General features: G+C 41.5%; 1 protein-coding gene across 1 annotated transcript; it reads right to left on the bottom strand.

The window, feature by feature from the left end:
* Positions 1–2,225: 2,225 nt before the first annotated feature.
* On the bottom strand, positions 2,226–16,255 carry LOC125141206. The gene is made up of 21 exons (XM_047813560.1): positions 16,116–16,255; positions 15,986–16,006; positions 15,695–15,863; positions 15,335–15,603; positions 14,810–14,955; positions 14,510–14,685; positions 13,313–13,379; positions 11,232–11,651; positions 10,562–10,733; positions 10,177–10,372; positions 9,691–9,888; positions 9,480–9,574; positions 9,164–9,281; positions 7,382–7,513; positions 4,258–4,328; positions 4,128–4,148; positions 3,837–4,005; positions 3,475–3,743; positions 2,940–3,085; positions 2,641–2,816; positions 2,226–2,535 (listed from the first exon to the last, which is right to left on the bottom strand). The coding sequence occupies exons 1-21, from the start codon at positions 16,162–16,164 to the stop codon at positions 2,529–2,531; spliced, it is 3,087 nt and encodes a 1,028-aa protein (XP_047669516.1). The 5' UTR covers positions 16,165–16,255; the 3' UTR covers positions 2,226–2,528.
* Positions 16,256–27,528: the final 11,273 nt, after the last annotated feature.

The raw sequence follows: 27,528 nt of genomic DNA, 5'->3' as shown, positions 1-27,528 counted from the left end.
CACACACACACACACACACACACACACACACACCACTCAAAAACATGGCATAATTTCATGTGAATAAAACTTCTTTTACACTTCTCATGTTTTTTTTTATTATACTTAATTTATGAACAATAAACCTTATGAAATTATGCCATGTTTTTGAGTAAAATAAGCAGAAATTATTAAATATTATTTTGGATAACCACTGACTGGTAAATATCAAACATTACTCAGCATATCAACAGGACAAAGCTGACTGATGCAGCTAAATTCAAAAATAAGAGAGGAAACAATTATTTGCAAAACACACATTTTATTTTTGAAATTCTTTATAAAAATATGGACCTGTGTGCATGTGTTTGTGTGTGTTTCTGTGTGTGTGTTTCTGTATGTGTGTGTGTGTGTGCATGTGAAATGTTTATGAAATGTTTAGCTTTTGTTTGGTCTGGAGGCCAACTGAAATGACTGTGTATGTGTGTGTATGTGTTTGCACGTGTGCATGTGTGTGTGTGTGTGTGTGTGTCAGACAACAGGTCTTCTCAGACCCGCTGTCAGGCGTTACTGGGGTTCCCAAAAAAACAAAAATGATGGCAATACTGCAAAGATGTAAGTGTAAAAGTGCTGTTTATTTTACAGCGCCCAAGAGGTGAATACCAACCCAACACTATATACAAAAAAGTAATAAAGGAGCAAAACTGTGAAAAACAAAAGGGAAAAAAAATAAATATATAAATATAGATATAAGTCCACTACTTCAAGACAATAAACCAAAATTTGCTCACGGCACCACAATTGCACGCTCGCTAGTCAGGTAAACTGACCCAGATCATTCTCTGGGGCACCTTCTTATAGGCCAAGCCCCGCCCCTTTTGGGTAAGACCAACATTATCACCAGAGGTAAGTAAACAGGTAAGTATGTACATTTACACCACACAACACCATTATATATATATCGCCATAATCAATGAAATATTTAGAGAAACCAAAAGATGATCAAAATAAATAATAAAGATAAACAAAAATAATAAACACAGAGTAAAAACATTTAATTTAATTTTTCCCCCTGTAACAGACAGGACAATCGACGAGCCGGCTTCCGGCTGCTTCACGCCGACACGCCCACTCAAAGAGGAACCGGCGCTATTTATCCAGGCCGCTGGTGGCACTCGGGTTTGACCGGCCGATGATGGAGAAGCAACGCGGAAGACCGGCAACACAGACGCCAACAAACACTCATATCGGGTAAGTATAGACACACCACAGGACAAAACATTGAACGCAAGACAAAGCTAATATGTGTGTGTGTGTTTGTGTGTGTGTGCTGCATGGATCAACGGGCATAGGGACAGGTCACTCTGTCACACTGCGTTTACCTCGGCAACAATAGCGTTTACTCCAGGAGGCCATGGAAAAGTGTGCCAAGAAGGCCGTCACCTTCACCATCCAACCGCTACATTTACCTCGGCAACAATAGCGTTTACCCCAGGAGTATGAAGCCGGGAGTTGGCAGAGATAAACTGGGAGCCCCTATAAAAGCGGTGGCAATGTCTTGTGTCCACCATAATCAAACTTTACAAAATCTTTTGTGAGAAGTCTGAGTTCTAGTAATGTTTGGCGATCATACACCAATATTGACTAGAGTATTGGCTAATCCATTATCACTAATGGACTGTTACACAAAAACTATGCTCATTTGCACACCTGCTCTTTTTTTGCATTACTGCTGACTATTGCCTAACTTACCATTGTATATACCCACCTGATTTCTGTTTATAGTAACAGCAATATATTATGTTCATAGTACATATCCTTCTGTATAGTTCTGTTTATAGGAATAGCCATATATTTTGTTACAGCACATATCCTTCTGTAAATTTCAGTTAATAGTAATAGCCATCTGTATTTTATGCTCATAGTACACACGCATCTGTAAATTACTGCTATATTACCACTTTATTTAACTCATTTAACTCATGTAAACACTGTATATCCTGCACTTGCTGCTATTGCACTCTGGTTATACATAAACTGCATTTTGTTGCCTTGTACATTTTATTTGGTAGATTGACAATGTGTTCATATTATGAATAAAACATATTATAAATCAGATGATGTAATGATCTGAGATAGCTTGAGATTGAAAATGTGAAAATGATATATGTTAAACTTAAGCTGATAGAATGTTTTTAATATTTAAGCCATGTGAAATGATGTTTCACCAACCAAAATGTTTACACTGGTAAATTCTCTTTAATTGTATGAACAGTAAATGAAACATTAAACATTAAACATCATAACATACATTAAAAAATATGTAATACCCTGTACATGTACAGTAGTACCATCACAACATATATTATTAAAACCAATCTTATATTACAATGTCATGTCTCGACAATTAATTAGATTCAATTCTGTAAAAAAAAATAAATAAATATAGAAATCTATAATTAATAATTATACATTGTATATAACATAATAAATTAACATGCTTCCTATCTGCCTGAAGCATCAGTACATACACCGGTTGTTCCATTGTGTTAGTATCTGTCGAGACACAAGAACATATTATAAACAAGTGCTAGTAAGTCATTTGCTTTCAATAAATGAATCATACCCTTATTTAATATTCATGACCAAATAATATCTTACTTGATAAAGCCAGGCAGATTTTGATTGATGACACTGGATATCCAGGTCTGGAACTGAGACACCAGAGTATAGACACCAGGTGAGAAGGCTCGAGCACAGCCTTCACCCCAGCTAGTGATACCAGTCTGAATCCAGACTGCACCCTTCTTAGCCACCATTGGACCTCCAGAATCCCCCTTCAAAAAAAAGAGAACTTTTGCTGGGACCACAACAAATTCTATGATATAGACAATATAAGGTTGATCTACATTTTATTTTTCAGATATTTGTTCATGTTGTATCTGTGACTTTGTGCGTACCTGACAGGTGTCTGTGCCTCCTTGGAGATAACCAGCACAGATCATGTTTGTGGTAATAGATCCGTATCCCAGTAGATAATCACAAATAAAGCTATTGACAGTGGGCACCACTGCCTCCTGCAGCGCACCAGGAGATGGCAGTTGCACTACACACAAAAACATACACAACATATCTTACAAAAGGTAACAAATTATATCCCAGTTTGGCTGTAAGAAGAAACAATGCTCTGATTTGTTCTGCTTTCTTGAGAATTGGCTTCAGGTTCAAGAACAGCAGCTATTCACAACTATAAATTCTAGATAGAGTCATTAGATATCAGAAGCTAGAGTAGTTTTAGCCTCCCTAAGCATTTTAGTATACTTACACAATTACACAGTTTCCTGTCTTTTGGGGAATTGATCAGCACCCAAACCCAGCACCTCTACTACTGAGACACTTATTTGTCCATTTAAATAAAACACCTCTATGACTTTGTTGTACAATATGAGAATGTTTCCTTGTGGCCAGGGACCTTTGCATGTCTATGTATATTACCTCCAGATGCGATGCTTCCCCAGCCTGTAATCCAGCCCTTGGTGCCAGCTGGAAAACTGCTGCCTTGACCTGCAAGGCACACTGGTCTGATGTAGTTTGTGAAGGTGACGGAGGAGTTCAGAAGCAGAAGGGCAATGTCGTTGTCCTGAGTTGCACTGTTGTAGCTGGGGTGAATTATCACCTTTTTAACACTTCTTGCAATTTGATTGGGATTAGAGCCTTTTAAAGTCTGTTTCCCCAAATACACAGTCAGGCTAGACATGCTAGTGCTGAAAGGATAAAGAAATAAATAAAAGTGTTTAGTCGTTTGTTCAGTTTATTGTCTGAGAAATATTAGTGCAGTGTTATCTGTAAAATTGTACCTGGAGAAACAGTGGGCTGCTGTCAGAACCCAGTCTTTGTTGATCAGTGATCCTCCACAGAAATGGCCGTTATACACAGGGCTTTGTATACTAACTTGCCACGGCCATGCCCCAGCTGAGCTACTCTGTCCACCCACAATACGGGTGTTAAAAGGTGCAGTTCCACATTCTGAAATAAAAATATCAGTTACAGTCCCAGTGTCAATGAATGTCATCAGGATCTGACTGAATAAAAGAAAGGAAAATAAATGCCTTCAGAAAACATTAAAGGAGATAAATAGAAGTACCTACCACTGAGCTGAGAATGGGAACCTGAAAGTAAAAAAGGAATATGTGTCACGAAATGTGATGTTGACCCTGTTGTTACAGAATATTCAACATGAAGTATATGAGCTAAGAGTTATCATTGCAAATAACTTACCTTTTAAACACAAGACCAGGGCGACAAACACACACTCAAGTCTCAGCATCTTTGCATTCAGCTCTCTGTCTCTGTTTGTTCAAGTGAGCAGGTGTTCTTGTCCTCTCTCCCGCTCCCTTATATCTACCCAGTATCATTGCAATAGTGTCACTAGTTTAACCTGTTTTGTTGGAATGCCCCAATTACATAACCTTCTAAACATCCAGTCAATTAAATTGAATTTGATAAATCGGAGAATACAGAGTGACACACAGAATAAGATCAGTACATGATCCTAGGGTATGAATAGGGTCAGTTTGATACCATTCTCTGGGCAACCTGGGGACCAGCTGATGTTCTGTTCTATAAGCTTACCTTTTAGTAATGCTATTCCAACCATCAGAGAAATTGAATGACAGAATGAAGATTAGGCTCCTTATCCATTCTGACAAAGTATTCTGTCCTACTTTTTCCATATTTTAGAAATCATGACCATAGGATAAAGTGGTAGTTTTAAATTCATAAACTCATAAATCAATTTGTCATTTGGTTGACAGTTTTATCCAAAACTATTTAGATTATACAGGACACAACTGGTAAAGCCGGGATTTGGACCATGCTTAGGAAAGTTCCGCAATTTCCTGGTACAAATCTTACACAGTTGTTCTTGGTATAGCCACAGATCCACTGTAATGATTTTGAATTAGGCTTTTGGAATGTCAGGGTTCATAAAATGTCCTAAAGTAATGAAAAGTTCAATTTGTGCCACTGTGCCTTACATTTTCTCTGGCACTGTAAATCTATTACCGTTTTATTCTAAGAAGGTTTATTTCTTATATTTTCTTTAACAAATAAAACCAAACAAACAAACAAACAAAGAACACTACAGTGACATACTTGTTACTGAGTTTAAAATAAGGTGTGGATGTGTTCCTGTTATAGTTCCTGACAAAAGCACTGATTTCCTGCTCATCATGTATGTAGACTGAAATGCTAAATTACTGTAAGTGGAAGAATTTGAATGACAGAATGGTGACAGATTAATAGAATTGTTATATTAGAGATTATTTAAGGAAGAGTAGAGGTGAAAGAATTCCCAGAGAGGACAAGGTGACCTGCTGAATGTTTAGATTTTAATAAGTTTAAGAGAAAATTATTCTTTTCTTTTCTTATGTAGATTTTTTTTAAATGAAAAATAAAAATCATTGTGTAATTTTTTTTTCCAGGAAGATAGGCTTTCTTGTGATTTTTATTGCTATTGTAAGGTTCTTGGTGTAGACAGAGGATGCACTGTGGTGTTTCCAGATAACAGATACACCTTAATGACAAAGCTCTTGCGTAAAAAGCAATTTTTAAAAAATGTAAAAAAATTATGAATATATAATAATATATTATTTTATATAATTATAACACAATAATTTGGAATGATTTTTTTTCATGAATTGTCTTTAACTGCTCTTTCAGCAAGTGCTCTTTATATTGTGGTTGAATTTACTTAAGCTCTCATATTGTAATATGAGAGTCTCAGCTTGGAAGAGGGTTTGGAAGGCCACCACATTGACCTTAGAGTGGAACAAGGCTTCTAAGTGTGACAGCAAGGCAGCAACCTTGGCAGGGTTCAAGGATTGGAACAAGTCTTGGGAGTCTGTTGTGGGCATGGAACAAAGCCTGGAGCAGGGTTTGACAGGCCACCACAGTGCTTCAGCATGTAACAGGGTTTAAAAATTATGAGATATCCACAGATGCACAGAATTCTTCACCTTTACTTTAATATTTATCTGCAACAATGATTGTCAGCAGCAGGTACACAGATGTGAATGTACAGATGTGAATCACTCCAAACTCCCTGCCTGAACTTTACTTGTTGGAGCTTGGAAGCTGAGTTACAAATGTGCCCTGATGTCTGTGTTGACCTAGGCTTTTGCATTTGCAGTGGATATTTAAATAAACTATGGCAATATAGGAAATTGACAAATTGGTGCCATCCATGTTCTTAGTCACTCATTCCTGTACATTTTTATATCGAGATTTATGACACCCTTGTCTAGGGTGACTTACATTTGATCTCATTTTATATAACTTTGTAATAAGTCTGTCTGTGTCCTTGGTAACAAATGAGTGGCCCCGCCCACTCATTTGTTACCATGGACACTAATTGCACTCAATCATTTCCCCAGGTGTTTTGTCTTTGCCTCTGAATGTCTCCGCTTTGTGATTGGTTCCTGTTTACTACATTTACTCTGTTTGTTCACTTCCCTGTTGTTAGTCGTTGTTGCTATGTGGTGTGTTCATGTACATGTTCCCGTTTCCTGTTTTGTTCCGTGTTCTGCCTTGTGTTGCCTGCCTGTTCATTTGTGTTTTGTTTATTAAAACTTTAAACTGCATTTGGATCCTCACTCGCCTTTGTCTCACTGTGCCTAACCGTGACAGAACGACTAACCATAATGGATCCATAATGGATCTTATTTTGCTTACACCAGGAAGATTCTCCGATCGAGGAATACACTGAGGTATTTTTGGACCTGTGTAACCAGGTGGACTTTGAGGAGAAGGTCCTGAAAGATGTCTTCAGGTATGGATTGGAGGACAACCTTCACTATTTAATGCCTGCTGGCTGAGAGATGGGGTCTGTGTCAGACTTTATCAATTTAGCGTTGCTCCTGGGCGGGTCCTCTGCAACCATGAGCAGGGGAGAGACGGACGCCGGCTGTAAGTATTTTTTTGGGTGAGGGGGCAGTAGGCATCGGGATCCGTGGGCTACGGAGCCAAGCCAGCCACAGACGCCCGAATGCTCTACAATGACTCCATCCAACCCAGTCCCGTGCCCACCTGTGGCCGAGTCGGTTTACGTGGCTACCATAGGGGCAAGCTCAGCTGAGACACGTGCGAACCAACTGGCAAATACCCCCGATGAGGTCAGCTCAGACGGCCGGCATCCCTAAGCCATCGGTCTCACCAGCCGAACCGACCGGGTCGTCGGAACCAACCGAACCAGCCGGGTTGCCGGAACCAGCCGGACCGACCGGATCGCCGGAGCCAGATGGGTTGTCAGAACCAACCGGGTCACCGGAACCAGCCGGAACCAGGATGTTTCGGTTAAAAAGAGAAAATCTTGCGATTTGCAAGAAGATCCTGCACAAGATGCCCCTTACTCGTGAGTGAGCGGATGTTAAGAAGACCGAAACTGACAGTGTTGTTGTTGCTTGGTCTGGTAGCCAAGTTAGACGAGTTAGCCAGGTTCACCAGCACACGCTGACCGGCGTGGAGACCAGCGTCCCTTGGTGGGCGTTGAAGAGCTGACCACAGCGACTTTATATCACTGGATTTATTATACCAGAAGTTCCGCCGAGAGCCACGAGGAATTTATTTCCGTCTTGGCAGATATTAGATGTCCGGATGAGCAAGCAGTGCAGGCGGTGTTGAATCATACGAACACGGACAGAAACTCAAAAGTTCAGCAGCAGAGTATTGAAACAGCAGAGTATTGAAAGAAAACCTCAAGACACTGCTGCCTAATAACTCTTTCTTTATAATAATATTATGGTTACACCTAGCAGTAAGTCAGTTTACAAATTATAGAAATTTAAGATTCAAGAGGTTTATTGTCATGTTCACACTGAAAATACAATGGTTTAGACCATACAATGAAATACTTACTTTGCAGGTGTCCCATATAAAAATAATAAAAATAAATAATAGAAATGAAATGTATGAAAAAATACAGTACATACAGTGTAAATGTGTCACTGTGTCAGAAATCTGCTAGGTCACATATCCAGTTATGACTCAGGTAACAAAGGTTCATGCAGGTAATAACTGTATAACTGCAAGTAGTTATTTAATGGAAGGTAATTAGAGTAATGATATCCAGGCCAGGTAAATTATATACCAAATAAGGTGATTATGCACAATTATCATAAATACAACTAAGCCTAAATAGAATGGAGATTTATGAAGTATATTTTAACCCACTCTCCTGTTGATACCAGCTGATCACATCCCATTGAATGTTCCCAGCATTACAACCAGAATTTTCTAATATTTCTACCTCTTTATTGACCTCATAGAGAACCCCATACTAACCAAGAGTGGTTGTGTAAAATGTGAAATTTGACTGGGAGCCATTGCAGTGTGGATAAGATAAGAGTAATGTGCTCATGTCTTCTAGTTTGTGTTAAGACTCTAGCCGAATTCTTGGCTAACTGGAAATTCAGACAGGAGAAAATTACAATAATCCAACCTAGAGGTCATGTAGCATGTAGTGACATCATATTTCTTAGCAATATTTCTGAAATGAAAGAAGGCTACCCTTGTGCTACTATTTTTTTAAGAAGAATTCTGCCATTTTTGCTGTACGCATCAGATTCAAAATGCTGACGCTTGCCTAAAAAGCCAAAAACAGACCAGCTCCCTCTTACCTCAAAGACCTCATCACTCATCACACTACACTTCGATCTACCAGCACTGCTCAACTGGTTCCACCATCTCTCAGGGTAAGAGGCAAGTATACCCCAAGACTATTTTCTGTTCTGGCACAGAGTGGTAGAATGAACTTCCCCTAGGGGCCCGGACAGCTGATTCACTGGCTATTTTCAAATGGCGGTTGAAGACCTACTTATTCAGGAAACAAGCACTTTTTACCTATTTTTTGCATTTATAAAAAACATGACAAAAGAAAAATGTGAAACTTTTTCATTGTAACTTTGAACAATGTTTTAAACTCATAGTATATTAAGTATGTAACCTAGTGAACCAGCATTAATGTATCCAATGATAGAGATTTAAGCACTTACATACGTTGCTCTGGATAAGGGCGTCTGCCAAATGCTGTAAATGTAAATGTAAATTTATGTAAGTTCAAATGAGAGACCAGTATCAATAATCACACCAAGGTCTTTTATTGCTGCACATGATGTAATAGAAAGACCATCCAGACTTCCCTTTCGAGGCTTCGTGGTTCAGGTCCCACGTCCGCCGAGACAGCGCGGCGGCTTCGATCATGGGGTTCGCAGGTTGAGTTAGCGTGCTGCTTTCCACATCGGGCTCTGAGGAGCACAGGAACAGCCGACACAATCAGTGGCGTTCGAGGAGCGTTCGGTCATATGCGCTGTGTCTAGGTTAAAATTAGATTGGCCTGAAGAGGAGGTTAGTGTCGTCCATTCTAAGGTAGACGACCACTTTCTGACTTCAGGCCGCAGGCCACCTTCACGCAGGTGGCTGCCATTTTTCACAGACCTCCATGCCTCCATATGTTACTATTCGGCCCTTATAAGGCTTGAAAGCCATGGGTATGGGGCAATGCCTTGGATCGAAGAGATGCTTGAGGGATATCTCTCGTCTACATTGACCGCATGGAGGAACACTGATGCTGGCCTATGTCGCTCTGGGTAAGGGCGTCTGCCAAATGCTGTAAATGAGGAAGCCTGCCCTTCCACCCAAGCCTTGTAGAACTACCTCAGCCTTTGTGTGTAAGGCCTATGCTGCAGAAGGCCAAGCAAGTGCAGCCCTGCACACCAAGGCTTGACGGTGGCAAGGGGTTGGGACCTCAGGTGGTATCTGAGCTCTGCTGAGCCACTGACTTTGCGTGCCACAAAGCAGATGGCCCGCTCTATTGGCAATTCACTAGCTGCGCTGGTTGCCACGGAGAGGAACCTGTGGCTCACTTTAACTGATTTTAAAGATAAGGATAAGTCCTTTCTCCTGGATGCCCAAGTTTCACCTCAGGGTTTGTTTGGCGATGCAGTGAGTACTGTCATCGACAAGCACCAGGAGGTAAAATGCCAGTCGGCAGCATTCAGAGACTTTCTCCCTTGCCGCAGCCAGCAGCCTGGGCCATTGTCCAGCTGCACCCAACCCCTCCTAGCTGCCCTTGCTCCCCCGTCTAAGACTAGGCAGGCCGGCCGGCATACCCGGGCCCAGACCCATCAAATAAGAGGGGACCTTAGGTCCGTCATCTTGGCCAGGTGGGCTACAATGGAGTCCTGATGCCCGAGGGCTGGGGTTCCTAAGAGCATTCTATTTAGGAAGTCTCCCCCTACTGCCTGCCCCACCGCCTCCACCATTTTGGGGAGCAGTAGGGTCTGTGCCTGCTCCTCTTCCTTGCATGGATCTCCCTGGGTTAGCACCTGCCAGTGTGCTGTTTCAGGGCACCCGAGAGGTCTGCGTGAGGTTGACACCACTATCAGACAACCAGGCAGCGTGGAAACTTCTGCTAGGTGTGTCTCATTGGATCCTGTAGATCAACTGTAGAAAAGGCTACAGGATCCAGTTCTCATGCCGCAATTCGTGTTTTCAGGGCGTCTTGCCCACGATCGTTGGCAGGCACCAGGTGGTGTTCCTCCAAGAGTAACTTCTCTTGCTCCTGAGGAAAGGGGCCATAGAGCATGTTCCTCTACCAGAGCAGGACTCTGGTAGAGGACTCCGATATTTCGTTCCCAAGAAGGACAGGGGGCTGTGTCCGATTTTTGGCCGATTTTCTGCGGGCTCAGATCTATACTCTGAAGACTTACAGGTTCAAAATGCTCACGCTCAAGGTTATTGTGTCCCAGATCCGGTCCAAAGACATGTTTGTGATGACCAACCTTATTTTCACATAGGCATTCTGCTAGAGCACACTTCCTCAGGTTCACTTTTGGGAGCGAAGTGTACCAGTATTGTGTTCTTCCTTTTGGCTTAGCTCTTTCACCACGCACGTTTACAAAGTGCATGGATGCTGCCCTGGCACTATTGTGTCTCCAGGGCATCTGTGTACTGAATTACCTGGGCTTCATACCATTCTTATGTGGAAAAAACTCCAGTTCCTGGCCTTGGGTCCCACTCTAGGGGTGTGTCACCGTTGCAGGACTCTTTCAACGGACGCCTCACTTTCGGGCTGGGGAGCGGCCTTGGATGGCTGTCCTGCCCAGGCTCTATGGGAGGGCCCCTATCTCTCATGGCACATAAACTGCCTGGAGATGAGGGCTGTGTTTCTAGCATTGAAACACTTTCATCCACACCTCAGGGGTTGCCATGTCTTCGTATGGACAGACAGCAGTGCGGTGGTTCTCTATATAAATCATCAGGGTGGTCTGCATTTGCACCCCCTTTTCAGGTTGGCACAGCAGATTCTGCTCTGGGCAGAGACCAGGTTCCTTTTGCTGAGAGCAATGTTCATTCCAGGTCATGTAAAGTGGGAGGCAGACTTCCTGTCGAGGTAGGTGCTGAGGGCTGGGGAGTGATGTCTCCACCCCCACGTGAGCGAATTTGGCAGATTTTCGGCCAGGCGTTAGTGGATCTGCACCTCCAAGGAGTTGACCCACTGTCCGCCGTGGCTTTCCCTCTCTCATCCGGCCCCGTTGGGCCTGGATGCCTTGGTATGGATGTGGCCGATGCTCCATCTGTACTCCTTTCCCCCGGTAACTCTGCTCCCGCAAGTCCTAGGCAGAGTGTGCCACGACTGGGTCAACCTTCTCCAAGTTGCCCCTCGTTGGCCCACTCGAGTTGATTCACCACACCTAAAGACAGACTGCTATTAACAACTGCAAGAACAGATGGCCCTACAGTAGGAAAGACCTCTTTAAAAAGCCGAGGAGGAACAACATCATGTGGAGAACCTGAGGGCTTCAAATGATCAACAGTCTCCTGTAACACTGACAATGTCACAGGTTCAAACCAGTCAAAAACAGCAGAACAGAAGACAGGGATTGAGGGATCATAAGCAGAAGGTGAAATAAGAGCTCTAGTGGAAGTGACCTTATCAATAAAAAAGTGCAGAACGTTTTCACAAACAGAAGCAATGGCATCAATACAGACAGTTTTGGAGCATTAAGAACCGAATCTATAGTCTTAAACAAAACATAAGGCTTGTTACAGTTTGACAGAATAATTTCAGATAAATATTTCTTTTTGCATCGTTCAAAATTGTCTGATAATGACGCCAGCAGTCCCTTCGCTTTTGAAGTGATACTTGCAGTCTGTCTTTTTTCCACTTGCGCAACACTCTGCGACATGTCATTCAGCCATGGCTTAGATGACGTGTCATTCAGCCATGGCTTAGATGACGTGTCATTCAGCCATGGCTTAGATGACGTGTCATTCAGCCATTGCTCAGATTTAGTTTTACGCTGCCTAATTTTCGATGGAGCCACCGTGTCTATGACAGTTTGACAGTTTCTCCTCTGAATCATCACATATAGCCTCTGGTATAGCACAGTTCTGAATAAAAATGGATGAGAACTGAACAGCAGTGGAAGGGTTAATGATGCGACAGGGCCAGGGATCAGCACGAGATTCACCTGTATTACAGGCAAGAGCAATCTCAAACAGTACCAGCATATGATTAGAAAATACTGCGTCACAGATCTCTAGGTTAAGAACAGGCAAACCATAAGCTAGTACAAGATCAAGTGTGTGTACGCACTACGCACTCCTGTGATGGACCACACACATGCTGCACAAGATTAAAAGAGTCAATGATGTATAAAAAGTCCTTAGCCATCTGGTTTTCAGGACAAGACCGATAGACAACTGCACATAACACCGTGTGAGAACGACCCAGCTCAAATAAACTAAGTTCAAAACTGTTAAACGGGGAGGATAGATAAAGCAGTTAGCTTTTACAGACATTCTTATAAACAGTTGCTATTCCTCCACCTCATCCCGACATTCGCGGTGAATTAAAATAGCAGCAATCATGCGGTAAGCGTTCAGAAATGAGTCTCAGTCACACAGAGAAAATCCAATCCCCAGAACATGAAAAAATCCTTTAGGACAAAAGTTTTGTTTGCTAGTGATCTAGCATTTACCAGGCCAATCCTAACAGGAGCCGGTGGGTCTGCGGTGCTGAATGTCCATGGAACTTGACACAGAAGCCGGAAGTCTCGCAGATTTACCTCACCCAAACGTGGTCAAGGAGAGCACGGGGCGCGGGGCTGGAGTGCCTCATCCGAGCCGACAACAGGTACCAACCAGGAATTGACAGGGTCCAACAGTCCCCAAGAGATACTGAAACGGGGCACCGCTCTATATTCACTCCAGGAGGCCATGGAAAAGTGTGCCAAGAAGGCCGTCACCTTCACCATCCAACCGCTGCGTTTACCTCGGCAACAATAGCGTTTACCCCAGGAGTATGAAGCCGGGAGTTGGCAGAGATAAACTGGGATCCCCTATAAAAGCGGTGGCAATGTCTTGTGTCCACCATAATCAAACTTTAAAAAATCTTTTGTGAGGAGTCTGAGTTCTAGTAATGTTTGGCGATCATACACCAATATTGCCTAGAGTATTGGCTAATCCATTATCACTAATGGACTGTTACACAAAAACTATGCTCATTTGCACACTTGCTCTGTTTTTTGCATTGCTGCTCACCATTGCCTAACTTACCATTGTATATACAAGCCTGATTTCTGTTTATAGTAACAGCAATATATTATGTTCATAGTACATATGCTTCTGTATAGTTCTGTTTATAGTAATAGCCATATATTTTGTTTATAGCACATATCCTTCTGTAAATTTCAGTTAATAGTAATAGCCGTCTGTATTTTATGTTCATAGTACACACACATCTGTAAATTACTGCTATATTACCACTTTATTTAACTCATTTAACTCATGTAAACACTGTATATCCTGCACTTGCTGCTATTGCACTCTGGTTATACATAAACTGCATTTTGTTGCCTTGTACATTTTATTTGGCATAATGTGTTCATATTATGAATAAGACATATTATAAATCAGATGATGTAATGATCTGAGAGAGCTTTAGACTGAAAATGTGAAAATGATATATGTTAAACTTAAACTGATAGAATGTATTTTGTAGAATGTTTTTAATATTTAAGCCATGTGAAATGATGTTTCACCAACCAAAAGGTTTACAATGGTAAATTCTCTTTAATTGTATGAACAGTAAATGAAACATTAAACATCATAACATACATTAAAAAAATTTAATACCCTGTACATGTACAGTAGTACCATCTCAACATATATTATTATTAAAACCAATCTTATATTACAATGTCATGTCTTGACAAATTATTATATTTAATTCTGTAAAAAACAATAAATAAATATAGAAATCTATAATTAATACTTATACATTGTATATAACATAATAAATTAACATGCTTCCTATCTGCCTGAAGCATCAGTACATACACCGGTTGTTCCATTGTGTTAATATCTGTCGAGACACAAGAACATATTATAAACAAGTGCTAGTAAGTCATTTGCTTTCAATAAATGAATCATACCCTTATTTAATGTTCATGACCAAATAATATCTTACTTGATAAAGCCAGGCAGATTTTGATTGATGACACTGGATATCCAGGTCTGGAACTGAGACACCAGAGTATAGACACCAGGTGAGAAGGCTCGAGCACAGCCTTCACCCCAGCTAGTGATACCAGTCTGAATCCAGACTGCACCCTTCTTAGCCACCATTGGACCTCCAGAATCCCCCTTCAAAAAAAAAGAGAACTTTTGCTGGGACCACAACAAATTCTATGATATAGACAATATAAGGTTGATCTACATTTTATTTTTCAGATATTTGTTCATGTTGTATCTGTGACTTTGTGCGTACCTGACAGGTGTCTGTGCCTCCTTGGAGATAACCAGCACAGATCATGTTTGTGGTGATAGATCCGTATCCCAGTAGATAATCACAAATAAAGCTATTGACAGTGGGCACGACTGCCTCCTGCAGCACACCAGGTGATGGCAGTTGCACTACACACAAAAACATACACAACATATCTTACAAAAGGTAACAAATTATATCCCAGTTTGGCTGCAAGAAGAAACAGTGCTCTGATTTGTTCTGCTTTCTTGAGAATTGGCTTCAGGTTCAAGAACATCAACTATAAATTCTAGATAGAGTCATTAGATATCAGAAGCTAGAGTAGTTTTAGCCTCCCTAAGCATTTTAGTATACTTACACAATTACACAGTTTCCTGTCTTTTGGGGAATTGATCAGCACCCAAACCCAGCACCTCTACTACTGAGACACTTATTTGTCCATTTAAATAAAACACCTCTATGGCTTTGTTGTACTATATGAGAATATTTCCTTGTGGCCAGGGACCTTTGCATGTCTATGTATATTACCTCCAGATGCAATGCTTCCCCAGCCTGTAATCCAGCCCTTGGTGCCAGTTGGAAAACTGCTGCCTTGACCTGCAAGGCACACTGGTCTGATGTAGTTTGTGAAGGTGACGGAGGAGTTCAGAAGCAGAAGGGCAATGTCGTTGTCCTGAGTTGCACTGTTGTAGCTGGGGTGAATGATCACCTTTTTAACACTTCTTGCAATTTGATTGGGATTAGAGCCTTTTAAAGTCTGTTTCCCCAAATACACAGTCAGGCTAGACATGCTAGCACTGAAAGGATAAAGAAATAAATAAGTGTTTAGTCGTTTGTTCAGTTTATTGTCTGAGAAATATTAGTGCAGTGTTATCTGTAAAATTGTACCTGGAGAAACAGTGGGCTGCTGTCAGAACCCAGTCTTTGTTGATTAGTGATCCTCCACAGAAATGGCCGTTATACACAGGGCTCTGTATACTGACTTGCCAAGGCCATGCCCCAGCTGAGCTACTCTGTCCACCCACAATACGGGTGTTAAAAGGTGCAGTTCCACATTCTGAAATAAAAATATAATTTACAGTCCCAGTGTCAGCGAATGTCATCAGGATCTGACTGAATAAAAGAAAGGAAAATAAATGCCTTCAGAAAACATTAAAGGAGATAAATAGAAGTACCTACCACTGAGCTGAGAATGGGAACCTGAAAGTAAAAAAGGAATATGTGTCACGAAATGTGATGTTGACCCTGTTGTTACAGAATATTCACCATGAAGTATATGAGCTAAGAGTTATCATTGCAATCAACTTACCTTTTAAACACAAGACCAGGGCAACAAACACACACTTAAGTCTCAGCATCTTTGCGTTCAGCTCTCTGTCTCTGTTTGTTCAAGTGAGCAGGTGTTCTTGTCCTCTCTCCTGCTCCCTTATATCTACCCAGTATCACTGCAATAGTGTCACTAGTTTAACCTGTTATATTGCTGGAATGCCCCAATTACATAACCTTCTAAACATCCAGTCAATTAAATTGAATTTGATAAATCGGAGAATACAGAGTGACTCACAGAATCAGATCAGTACATGATCCTAGGGTCTGAATAGGGTCAGTTTGATACCATGCTTTGGGCAGCTTGGGGACCAGCTAATGTTCTGTTCGATAAGCTTACCTTTTAGCAATGGTATTCCAACCATCAGAGAAATGGAATGACAGAATGAAGATTGGGCTCCTTAACCATTCTGACAAAGTATTCTGTCCTACTTTTCCATATTTTACAAATCATGACCATAGGATAAAGTGGTAGTTTTAAACTCAGAAACTCGTAAATCAATTTGTCATTTGGTGGACAGTTTTATCCAAAACTATTTAGATTATACAGGACACAACTGGTAAAGCCTGGACTTGAACCATGCTTAGGAAAGTTTCCTGGTACAATTGTTTTTTTAGTTGTACACTTAGTTCTTACACAGTCTAGTCTTGGTAGTCTTCTTGGTATAGCCTCAGATGCACTGTAATGATTTTGAATTAGGCTTTTGGAATGTCAGGGTTCATAAAATGTCTTAAAGTAATGAAAAGTTTAATTTGTGCCACTGTGCCTTACATTTCCTCTGGCACTGTAAATCTATTACCATTTTTATTCTAAGAAGGTTTACTTCTTATATTTTCTTTAACAAATAAAACCAACCAAACAAACAAAAAACACTACAGTGACATACTTGTTACTGAGTTTAAAATAAGGTGTGGATGTGTTCCTGTCATAGTTCCTGACAAAAGCACTGATTTCCTGCTCATCATGTATGTGGACTGGAATGCCAAATTACTGTAAGTGGAAGAATTTGAATGACAGAATGGTGACAGATTAATAGAATTGTTATATTAGAGATTATTTAAGGAAGAGTAGAGGTGAAAGAATTCCCAGAGAGGACAAGGTGACCTTCTGAATGTTTAAATTTTAATATGTTGAAGAGAAAATTATTCTTTTCTTTTCTTATGTAGATTTTTTTTAATGAAAAATAAAAATCATTGTGTAATTTTTTTTTCCGGAAGACAGGCTTTCTTGTGATTTTTATTGCTATTGTAAGGTTCTTGGTGTAGACAGAGGATGCACTGTGGTGTTTCCAGATAACAGATACACCTTAATGACAAAGCTCTTGCGTAAAGAGCAATTTTAAAAAAATTTAAAAAAAAAATATGAATATATAATAATATATTATTTTATATAATTATTACATAATAATTTCGAGTGACATTTTTTCATGAATTGTCTTTAACTGCTCTTTCAGCAAGTGCTCTTTATATTGTGGTTGAATTTACTTAAGCTCTCATATTGTAATATGAGAGTCTCACCTTGGAAGAGGGTTTGGAAGGCCACCACATTGACCTTAGAGTGGAACAAGGCTTCTAAGTCTGACAGCAAGGCATCAACCTTGGCAGGGATCAAGGATTGGAACAAGTCTTGGGAGTCTGCTGTGGGCATGGAACAAAGCCTGGAGCAGGGTTTGACAGGCCACCACAGTGCTTCAGCATGTAACAGGGTTAAAAAGTATGAGATATCCACAGATGCACAGAATTCTTCACCTTTACCTTTACTTTAATATTTATCTGCAACAATGATTGTCAGCAGCAGGTACACAGATGTGAATGTACAGATGTGAATCACTCCAAACTCCCTTCCTGAACAGTACTTGTTGGAGCTTGGAAGCTGAGCTACAAATGTGCCCTGATGTCTGTGTTGACGTAGGCTTTTGTATTTGCAGTGGATATTTAAATAAACTATGGCAATATAGCAAGTTGACAAATTGGTGCCATCCATGTTCTTAGTCACTCATTCCTGTACAATTTTACATTGACATTGACATTGACATTTATGACACCCTTGTCTAGGGCGACTTACATTTGATCTCATTTTATATAACTTTGTAATAAGTCTGTCTGTGTCCATGGTAACAAACGAGTGGCCCCGCCCACTCGTTTGTTACCATGGACACTAATTGCACTCAATCACTTCCCCAGGTGTTTTGTCTTTGTCTCTGAATGTCTCCGCTTTGTGATTGGTTCCTGTTTACTACATTTACTCTGTTTGTTCACTTCCCTGGTGTTAGTCGTTGTTGCTATGTGGTGTGTTCATGTACATGTTCCGGGTCGCCGGAACCAGCTGGACCGACTGGGTTGCCAGAACCAGCCGTGTCGCCGGAACCAGCCGGACCGACCATGTCGCCGGAACCAACCGGGTCGCCGGAACCAGCCTGGTCGTCAGAACCAGATGGGCCAACCGGGTCGACGGAACCTGGCCTGAACAAACCAATTTCCCTGTTTTATCTGTCCTGTATTTTGTTTTGCTGGATTTGCCAGCCCCTCTACCCCCTGTCCCTGTTTACAGGCTGAGAGCATCCCCAGCACCAGCATGGGTTGCAATCACGGCCAGCTCACTGAGCGCATCGACAGCCCTGCCCTGGTCTCCCGTCTTGCTCTGGTCTCCGGTTCCACCTGCGGCACCGCCCTGGTCTCGGGGCCTACTCTGGTCTCTGGCTCCGCCTCCAGCACCACCCTGGTCTCCGGTCCTGCTCTGGTCTCTGGCCCCACCTCCAGCACCACCCTGGCTGCCAGCTCTGTTATGGTCTCTGGCTCGGCCTGCGGCACCACCCTGGTCTCCAGTCCTGCTCTGGTCTCTGGCTCTGCCTGGGGCACCACCCTGTCTCCCAGCTCTGCTCTGGTCGCCGTCTCCACCTGCAGCCCCTCCCTGGCCTCTTGCTCTTCCAGCTCCGGCCTGGCCTCCTGTTCTGCTGGCCCCGCGCTTGCCTCCTGCTCTGCCGGCTCCGCCCTGGCCTCCTGCTCTGCCGGCTCCGCCCTGGCCTCCTGCTCTGCCGGCTCCGCCCTGGCCTCCTGCTCTGCCGGTGCCGCCCTGGCCATGGACACTAATTGCACCCAATCACTTCCCCAGGTGTTTTGTCTTTGTCTCTGAATGTCTCCACTTTGTGATTGGTTCCTGTTTACTATATTTACTCTGTTTGTTCACTTCCCTGTTGTTAGTCGTTGTTGCTATGTGGTGTGTTCATGTCCATGTTCCCGTTTCCTGTTTTGTTCCGTGTTCTGCCTTGTGTTGCTTGCCTGTTCATTTGTGTTGTGTTTATTAAAACTTTAAACTGCATTTGGATCCTCACTCTCCTTTGTCTCACCGTGCCTAACCGTGACAGAACGAATAACCATAATGGACCCAGCAGAGATCTTATTTTGCTTACGCCAGGAAGATTCTCAGATCGAGGAATACACTGAGGTATTTTTGGACCTGTGTAACCAGCTGGACTTCGAGGAGAAGGTCCTGAAAGATGTCTTCAGGTATGGATTGGAGGACAACCTGCACTATTTAATGCCTGCTGGCTGAGAGATGGGGTCCCTGTCAGACTTTATCAATTTAGCGTTGCTCCTGGGCGGGTCCTCTGCAACTATGAGCAGGGGAGAGACGGATGCCGACCGGAACCAGCCGGGTCGCCGGAACCAGCTGGACCGACCGGGTGGCCGGAACCAGCCGTGTCGCCGGAACCAGCCGAGACGCCGGAACCAGCCGGACCGACCAGGTCGCCGGAACCAACCGGGTCGACGGAACCAGCCGGACTGACCGGGTCGACGGAACCAGCCGAATCAGCCGGGTCAACCAAGATGACTGAGTCAGAGAACACAGTCAACATAGTTACACCCAAGCTCCCTGAACTCTCTGCCTGGCCTGAACAAACCAATTTCCCTGTTTTATCGGTCCTGTGTTTTGTTTTGCTGGATTTGCCAGCCCTTCTACCTCCTGTCCCTGTTTACAGGCTCAGAGCATCCCCAGCACGGATTGCAATCACGGCCAGCTCACTGAGCGCATCGACAGCCCTGCCCTGGTCTCCGGCCTTGCTCTGGTCTCCGGCTCCACCTGCGGACTGCCCTGGTCTCCGGCCCTGCTCTGGTCTCTGGCTTCGCCTCCAGCACCACCCTGCTCTCCGGTCCTGCTCTGGTCTCTGGCCCCGCCTCCAGCACCACCCTGGCCGCCAACTTCGTTATGGTCCCTGGCTCAGCCTGCGGCACCACCCTGGTCTCCATCCTGCTCTGGTTCCTGGCTCGACCTGTGGCACCACCCTGTTCTCCAGTCCTGCTCTGGTCTCTGGCTCTGCCTGGGGCACCACCCTGGCTCCCAGCTCTGCTCTGGTCTCTACCTCCACCTGCAGCCCCTCCCTGCTCTTCCGGCTCCGCCCTGGCCTCCTGCTCTGCTGGCGCTGCCCTGGCCACCTGCTCGGCCAGCTCTTCCACAACGCGAACTCGACCCACCCTCCGACCCTTGTTGCGCCTTCGCTCCACTCTCCTGAACTGGTTTCTGCGGCCTTGGGAGCATCTGGAAGTCGATCGTGGGGGTGGGGTTCTGTAATAAGTCTGTCTGTGTTTTTGCCCTTTTTCTGTCTGCTGTCTTGCCCTGCTGTTAATTGTTGGCCCCGCCCACTCATTTGTTACCATGGACACTAATTGCACTCAATCACTTCCCCAGGTGTTTTGTCTTTGTCTCTGATTGTGTCTGCTTTGTGATTGGTTCCTGTTTACTACATTTACTCTGTTTGTTCACTTCCCTGGTGTTAGTCATTGTTGGTATGTGGTGTGTTCATGTCCATGTTCCCGTATCCTGTTTTGTTCCATGTTCTGCCTTGTGTGGCCTGCCTGTTCATTTTTGTTTTGTTTATTAAAACTTTAAACTGCATTTGGATCCTCACTCGCCTTTGTCTCACCGTGCCTAATGGTGACAAACTTGCTCATGGAACTGGGATTTAACTTGCAACCTTCTGATCAGTAGTTCAACACCTTAACCACTTTAACCACTAGGTTACCACATTTACAAAGCTTTTTACTTTTAAATGAGGTAATTAAAATCGAAAGCAAATATTGTCTTTTGTGTAATCTGTATGTAAGTAAAGAGAGGTACAGTTTTTCTGGCTCGACCTCATTAGCGCTTAATGTGATCCCACCTACCGAGTGCACGCCATTCATATGAAAATGACCTGAGCGGGCTATGCAAACAAAATCAACGCCCCCAAACAATGCTATAAGAAGCACAAAGTTTTAACAGATTCATTCACTTGTGTAATCATACAAATTACACAAAAAGACAATATTTGCTGTCGATTTTAATTACCTCATTTAAAAGTAGACATTTCAGGCTTTCATTAGACATATGTATCATGTTCGTGTGATAAGTATTGCCGGAGTTATCAGTTCATGTTTGTAACGTGTTTCAGGAAGATGGTCAAGGAGACGGAGATGTCTGAATGCACACCCTGGTTATTTTCTTTATTTGCCAAGGCAGTCAAATAAAAGTGCATTTCACGTTGAAGAGGAAAAAAGTGCCAAAAATGCACCTGCGAGAACAATAAAGAATAAATGTGTGCGCTGCAAGACAGTGCATGGTAAAATACAGGACACACCTTGGAAATGCAAAACATGTAATGTTCCCTTGTGTGTTCAGTTAAATAGGAACTGTTTTGAACAATGGCATGACAACATTTCACAAATTTATATTTATATAAATATTTAATTTATATGTAAAGTATTTTTAGATGCACACCAAACTGTACATTTACAGCTGACATTTTGAATCACTGCATACAATTCTTGACTCTTGACTATTGACTATTGTATTGTTCATGTTTTTTTAACATTGGTAAAATAAGTCTTATTTTGTCAAGTACAGATATAAATAAAATTCTAAGTCTTTTGTACTTCATTGTACACTATTTTATTACACTACAAGCAAAAGATTTTCTCTTTAAGTCTCCCCACATTCATTCTTTTGTCAACACAATCCAGACAAAGCCATTAGGGGGTTGGGCCTCCTCAGGTGTGAATCATTAATATTCATGACCATTGACCCTCCCTTGCATATTGTCTTTACACAACAAAAACTGTCTTACAAAAGTTAAATCAATGTATTGTTTCATGTGAATGAGTGGGTAAAATGGTTCACATCTTTTTGTAGCAAATTATCAACTCTACAAGAGTAGAGATCTTTAGTGTGTGAACAAATGTTTAGTATGTGTTTCTTGGCCTTATTTCAGCATCTTTTCTTTTTCTTTTACTACCCACACAAACATCATTTACTTAAAAATACAAACATGTACATACATTTTACTTACATAATATTGTAGCACAGTTTGTGCTGAATACAATGTTATGTGATATTAGCCATTAATATGAAATAACTTGAAATAATTTGAAATAACTGAAAAAAAAACAAATGTAAGAGCATGTCAGAACCTCTGCCAGTGTCCCAAAATGGTCAGACCCCAGAGGGTTAAGCTGAGATTTAAATAATGAAAGAGAATCAATATTACAGCGTTCAGATGGAAGTGAGTTCCAGAGCTGAGGTGCAGAGTAACTGAAAGTTCTATTCCCCATAGTTACAAGACGGACAGATGGAACAATAAAATGAGTAGAAGAAGAAGATCTAAGAGTGCGAGTTGGTTTTGGTGTATGAAGAAGATGAAGAAGATGCTCTGAGAAGCTGCAAGATTGTGGATAGCTTTAAATGTTAGAGGAAGAATTTTATACTTAATACGAAAAATAATGGGAAGCCAGTGTAGCTGTTCCAGAATAGGTGTAATATGATGCACAGAGGCAGTATGAGTGATAATGCGGACAGAAAATTTTTCAACGAGTTGCAGCTTATGAAGGGTTTTATGAGGAAGCCTAATAAGAAGGGAATTACAATAGTCAAGCCGGGAGGTTACTAGACTGTGAACGAGAGTGGTGGTTGATTAAGTCATGAGAAAGGAGAAAAGCCTATTGATATTTCGAAGGTGAAAGTATGCAGCCCGAGTAACATTATTTACATGAGTGGTAAAAGAAGGGGTACTATCAAAGAGGACACCAAGACTCTTAACCTGAGATGAGGAAGCTATGAGAGATTCAACAATGGAAATAAGAAAACTTGAAAAGCACAGTTTTTGTGCCTATAATGAGAAATTCTGTTTTATTACTATTTAGTTTAAGAAAGTTTACTGAAAACAATGATTTGATGTCAATGAGACAATCAGTAAGAGCAGATGGAGGGAGTTTGGAATGTGGTTTTGTGGAAAGGTAAAGCTGGGTGTCATCAGCATAGCAATGAAACTTAACCTGTTGCTTAAGAAAAATATGTCTAAGGGGTAAAGGGAAAGTAGAAAATAGCAAATGGCCAGGGACAGAGCCCTGGGGTACACCAGAGGTAACGGTGAATGATTTTATTTGAACAAACTGTGTGCGATCAGAGAGATATGAATGAAACCATTTCAAAGGTGTGTTGGTGATGCCAATAGTGGAAAGCCTGTCTAAATGAATATTGTGGGAAATTGTATCAAAAGCTGCACTCAGATCAAGAAGTAGGAGGATGGATAGTAAACCAGAATCAGCTGCTATAAGCAAATCATTTGTAATTTTTAATAGAGCCGTTTCAGTGCTATGAAATGGGCGAAAACCAGATTGGAATTGTTCATATTGATTATTGCCAGACAAATGGATATGAAGTTGAAGTTGAGCAACTTTTTCCAAAATTTAAAAAATATAAGGAAGATTAGTAATAGGACGAAAATTATTAAGGTTGTTGGTATCCAATCCTGGTTTCTTTAGAATTGGAGTTACAGCAGCTGTTTTGAAAAGAGAAGGAACATCTCCAGTGGTAAGCGAGGAATAAATAATACCTATAGACAGAGAGGAAGCAGTAACCTTAACAAGGACAGTTGGTATAGGACCAAGAACACAAGTTGAAGATTTAGATTGATGAACAAGTTTTAAGATGTCATCAGTTGAGGGTAGAATAAACTCAGAGAACAGTTGTGTAGGAACCGGTAAAACTGAGACACATGGAGTAGAACCAGGAGTGGCCATAAGTTGATGATGAATGTCTTCAATTTTTGAAATAAAGAATGATGCTAAAGTATTGCAAAAATCAGATGAATACAAATGAGAGGGAAGTGAGTCGGGGGGTGTTGTAAAATGTTTCAATAAAGAAAAAAGAACCCTTGAATTCCCTTCATTAGAACCAATAGAAACCAGAACAGTATGTAGATTTAGCTTTAGCAATAGTTTCTTTATAGTGAGACATATGTTCTGAATACAGTTCCTTGTGCGCAGTAAGGCCAGTTCTTCTATAAAGTCTCTCAAGCCGTCGTCCTTTTGCTTTTTATTGCCTGAGAAAAGGAGTGAAACAGTCCTAGTCTTAAGTGGGGCAAAAATATTCAGAAAATTATGGAGACTATTATTATACTGAGAGACCAAGTTAGCCCTAGAAACAGCTGTCAGCCCTTTGAAGACGTGCAATTCTTAAAGACAAGCTGTCCAAATTAATGTCCTTGATTTTTCGAAATGATATCATGCGTGTAGATTTCGATTGGAAAAGTGGAAAATTAACGTTAAAGGACAGTAACAGATGATCATTACATTGAAAAAACTCTCCATTAAGGTTGTCTGGAGAGACACCTGAACAACAGATTAAATCCAAAGTATGTCCTTTAGTATATGTGAGAAAATTCACATGCGGCTGCAGTCCGAAGCTATCCAGACAAGATGTAAATTCTTTAGTAAGATTGTTGTGAACATCATTATGAAAATATTGAAATCTCCTACACAAATTATATTTGGTGGGAGTATAATTATTTGATTCAAAAAAGCAGCAAAGTCGGTCAAAATATAGTACTGATAATAGTTGGAGTATATCCAGAGAGCCGACAAACTGCAGCCTCAAATGACTGGAAGGCAGAAACATTCAAAGACATCAGTCTCCACTTCTCACGGTAGATTATCACCAGACCTCCTCCTCGACCAGAATCACATGGTTGAGAGATGTAAACAAACCCTGGTGGAATCGGGTCATTGAGTGAAATAAAGTCATTTTGTTGCTGTCATTTTTCGGTTATAAAGAGAAAATCAAACTTGTGATTTGCAAGAAGATCCTGCACAAGATGCCCTTTACTCGTAAATGAGCGGATGTTAAGAAGACCGAAACTGAAAGTGTTGTTGTTGCTTGGTCTGGTAGCCAAGTTAGACGAGTTAGCCAGGTTCACCAGCACACGCTGACCGGCGTGGCGACCGGCGTTCCTTTGTAGGCGTTGAACAGCTGTTGATATTAATGGCTATCAAAATCATATAAAAAAGTGACGTGACATACGGCTAAGTATGGTGACCCATACTCAGAATTCGTTCTTTGCGTTTAACCCATCCAAAGTACACACACACAGCAAATATATACCAGTCATCAGGAACAAAACCTCAAGACACTGCTGCCTAATAACTCTTTCTTTATAATAATATTATGGTTACACCTAGCAGTAAGTCAGTATATAAAATAAAAAAAAATACAAAATATAGACAAAATATAGAAATTTAAGATTCAAGAGGTTTATTGTCATGTTCACAGTGAAAACACAATGGTTTAGACCATACAATGAAATACTTACTTTGCACGTGTCCCATATAAAAAGAATAAAAATAAATAATAGAAATGAAAAGTATGGAAAAATACAGTACATACAGTGTAAATGTGTCACTGTGTCAGAAATCTGCTAGGTCACATATCCAGATATGACTCAGGTAACAAGAGGTTCATGCAGGTAATAACTGTATAACTGCAAGTAGTTATTTAATGGAAGGTAATTAGAGTAATGATATCCAGGCCAGGTAAATTATATACCAAATAAGGTGATTATGCACAATTATCATAAATACAACTAAGCCTAAATAGAATGGAGAATTATGAAATATATTTTAACCCACTCTCCTGTTGACACCAGCTGATCACATCCCATTGAATGTTCCCAGTATTACAACCAGAATTTTCTAATATTTCTACCTCTTTATTGACCTCATAGAGAACCCCATACTAACCAAGAGTGGTTGTGTAGAATGTGAAATTTCACTGGGAGCCATTGCAGTGTGGATAAGATAAGAGTAATGTGCTCATGTCTTCTAGTTTGTGTTAATGTGGCGGAGGGGCATATGCCACCGCCTTGTGGGGCAGATGATAAACCTTTGACTAAGGAAGACTGAGTGGGCAACAGGATCCTAGTCCTCCCCGACCAATGCTTTAGGTCTCAGTATAACGAGTGGTTATATGTTGGTGTCTATCGTGTTGTCATGTGGGACTACAGATAAGGTGAGGTGGGCTTCAGGATTTAACTTATTCACGGTGGTAGCCTGAAGTGTGTGTAAGTATGGAGAATACTCAGAAAAACCCACCCTCCCAGATCTAACAGGATAGATGAGACGGCCCCACTCCTTAGTATAAAGGACTCAGGTTAATTTACACACTTTCAACTTAACTAAACAAAAATATTTATTTAAACAAAAAAACAATCTTATGAAACAGCTCAGAACTAAAATAATATATATATGTAACCGTAAAGAAAATTTTCACACTGAAAATTTCACATTCACAATTGGTTTGAATCAAATCAGTTCACCTCAAACTTTAAAGAGTTCGTTTAAAAAATATAGGGAAAATTATACTCAGTCCATTCACGAGTCAAAATGTCCATAGACTGGCAAGAAAAATATGAGTCTTTTTGTGGGAAACTCACGTGTCAGTTTCATGAACAACAGTTTCTTTAAAGTACAGTTCTGTTTTGATACTTGTTGAAAAGTAAAGGTAACTGGCTTATCAACCTTCAAGGAAAAATGAACAAATTATTGTACATCACCACCCTTGGGTCCTGGACGAAGCGCTGAAGGGTGTTCGGGTAGGCAGGGTACTGTTCCCTTAACTCTTTGATCCCCAACGATTGCCCTCGTGATCCTGAAAGACACAGTACGACCTGACGAGGCCACAATCCTATCCAACGGTGATCAATTAGAGGAAACAATGAACACACGATGCCATCCAACGAATCAGCCAATAGTATCCACAACAACATCCACTACGCTTTGAGTTCGTTTGAACTAACAAAAAATCCGGATGAAAATCACAAAAAGAACCCAAAAACACAAGGTATTCCACTTCTGCACTGAATAACTCAAATGACCTTAACAGGCCTGTTGTCCAGCCTCATTCACGAGCACAACGAAAATTGCTACGTTGCTAATAATAACAGGCTCGTTAAGATGAACGGAGACTTAAAAGCACGTCAGGTAGCCTTGATGCATGTCATCAGTCTAAATGTAACTTCCTATGCTGATTAAGAAGTTCAAAATAAGCTGCACGTTCTTCATAAGCTCACCACTGCTCTTCTCCCCTTTTT

Source organism: Tachysurus fulvidraco, chromosome 5, assembly GCF_022655615.1.
Source record: "Tachysurus fulvidraco isolate hzauxx_2018 chromosome 5, HZAU_PFXX_2.0, whole genome shotgun sequence".
NCBI lineage: Eukaryota > Metazoa > Chordata > Actinopteri > Siluriformes > Bagridae > Tachysurus > Tachysurus fulvidraco.
This window is presented reverse-complemented; position numbering and strand designations above follow the sequence as displayed.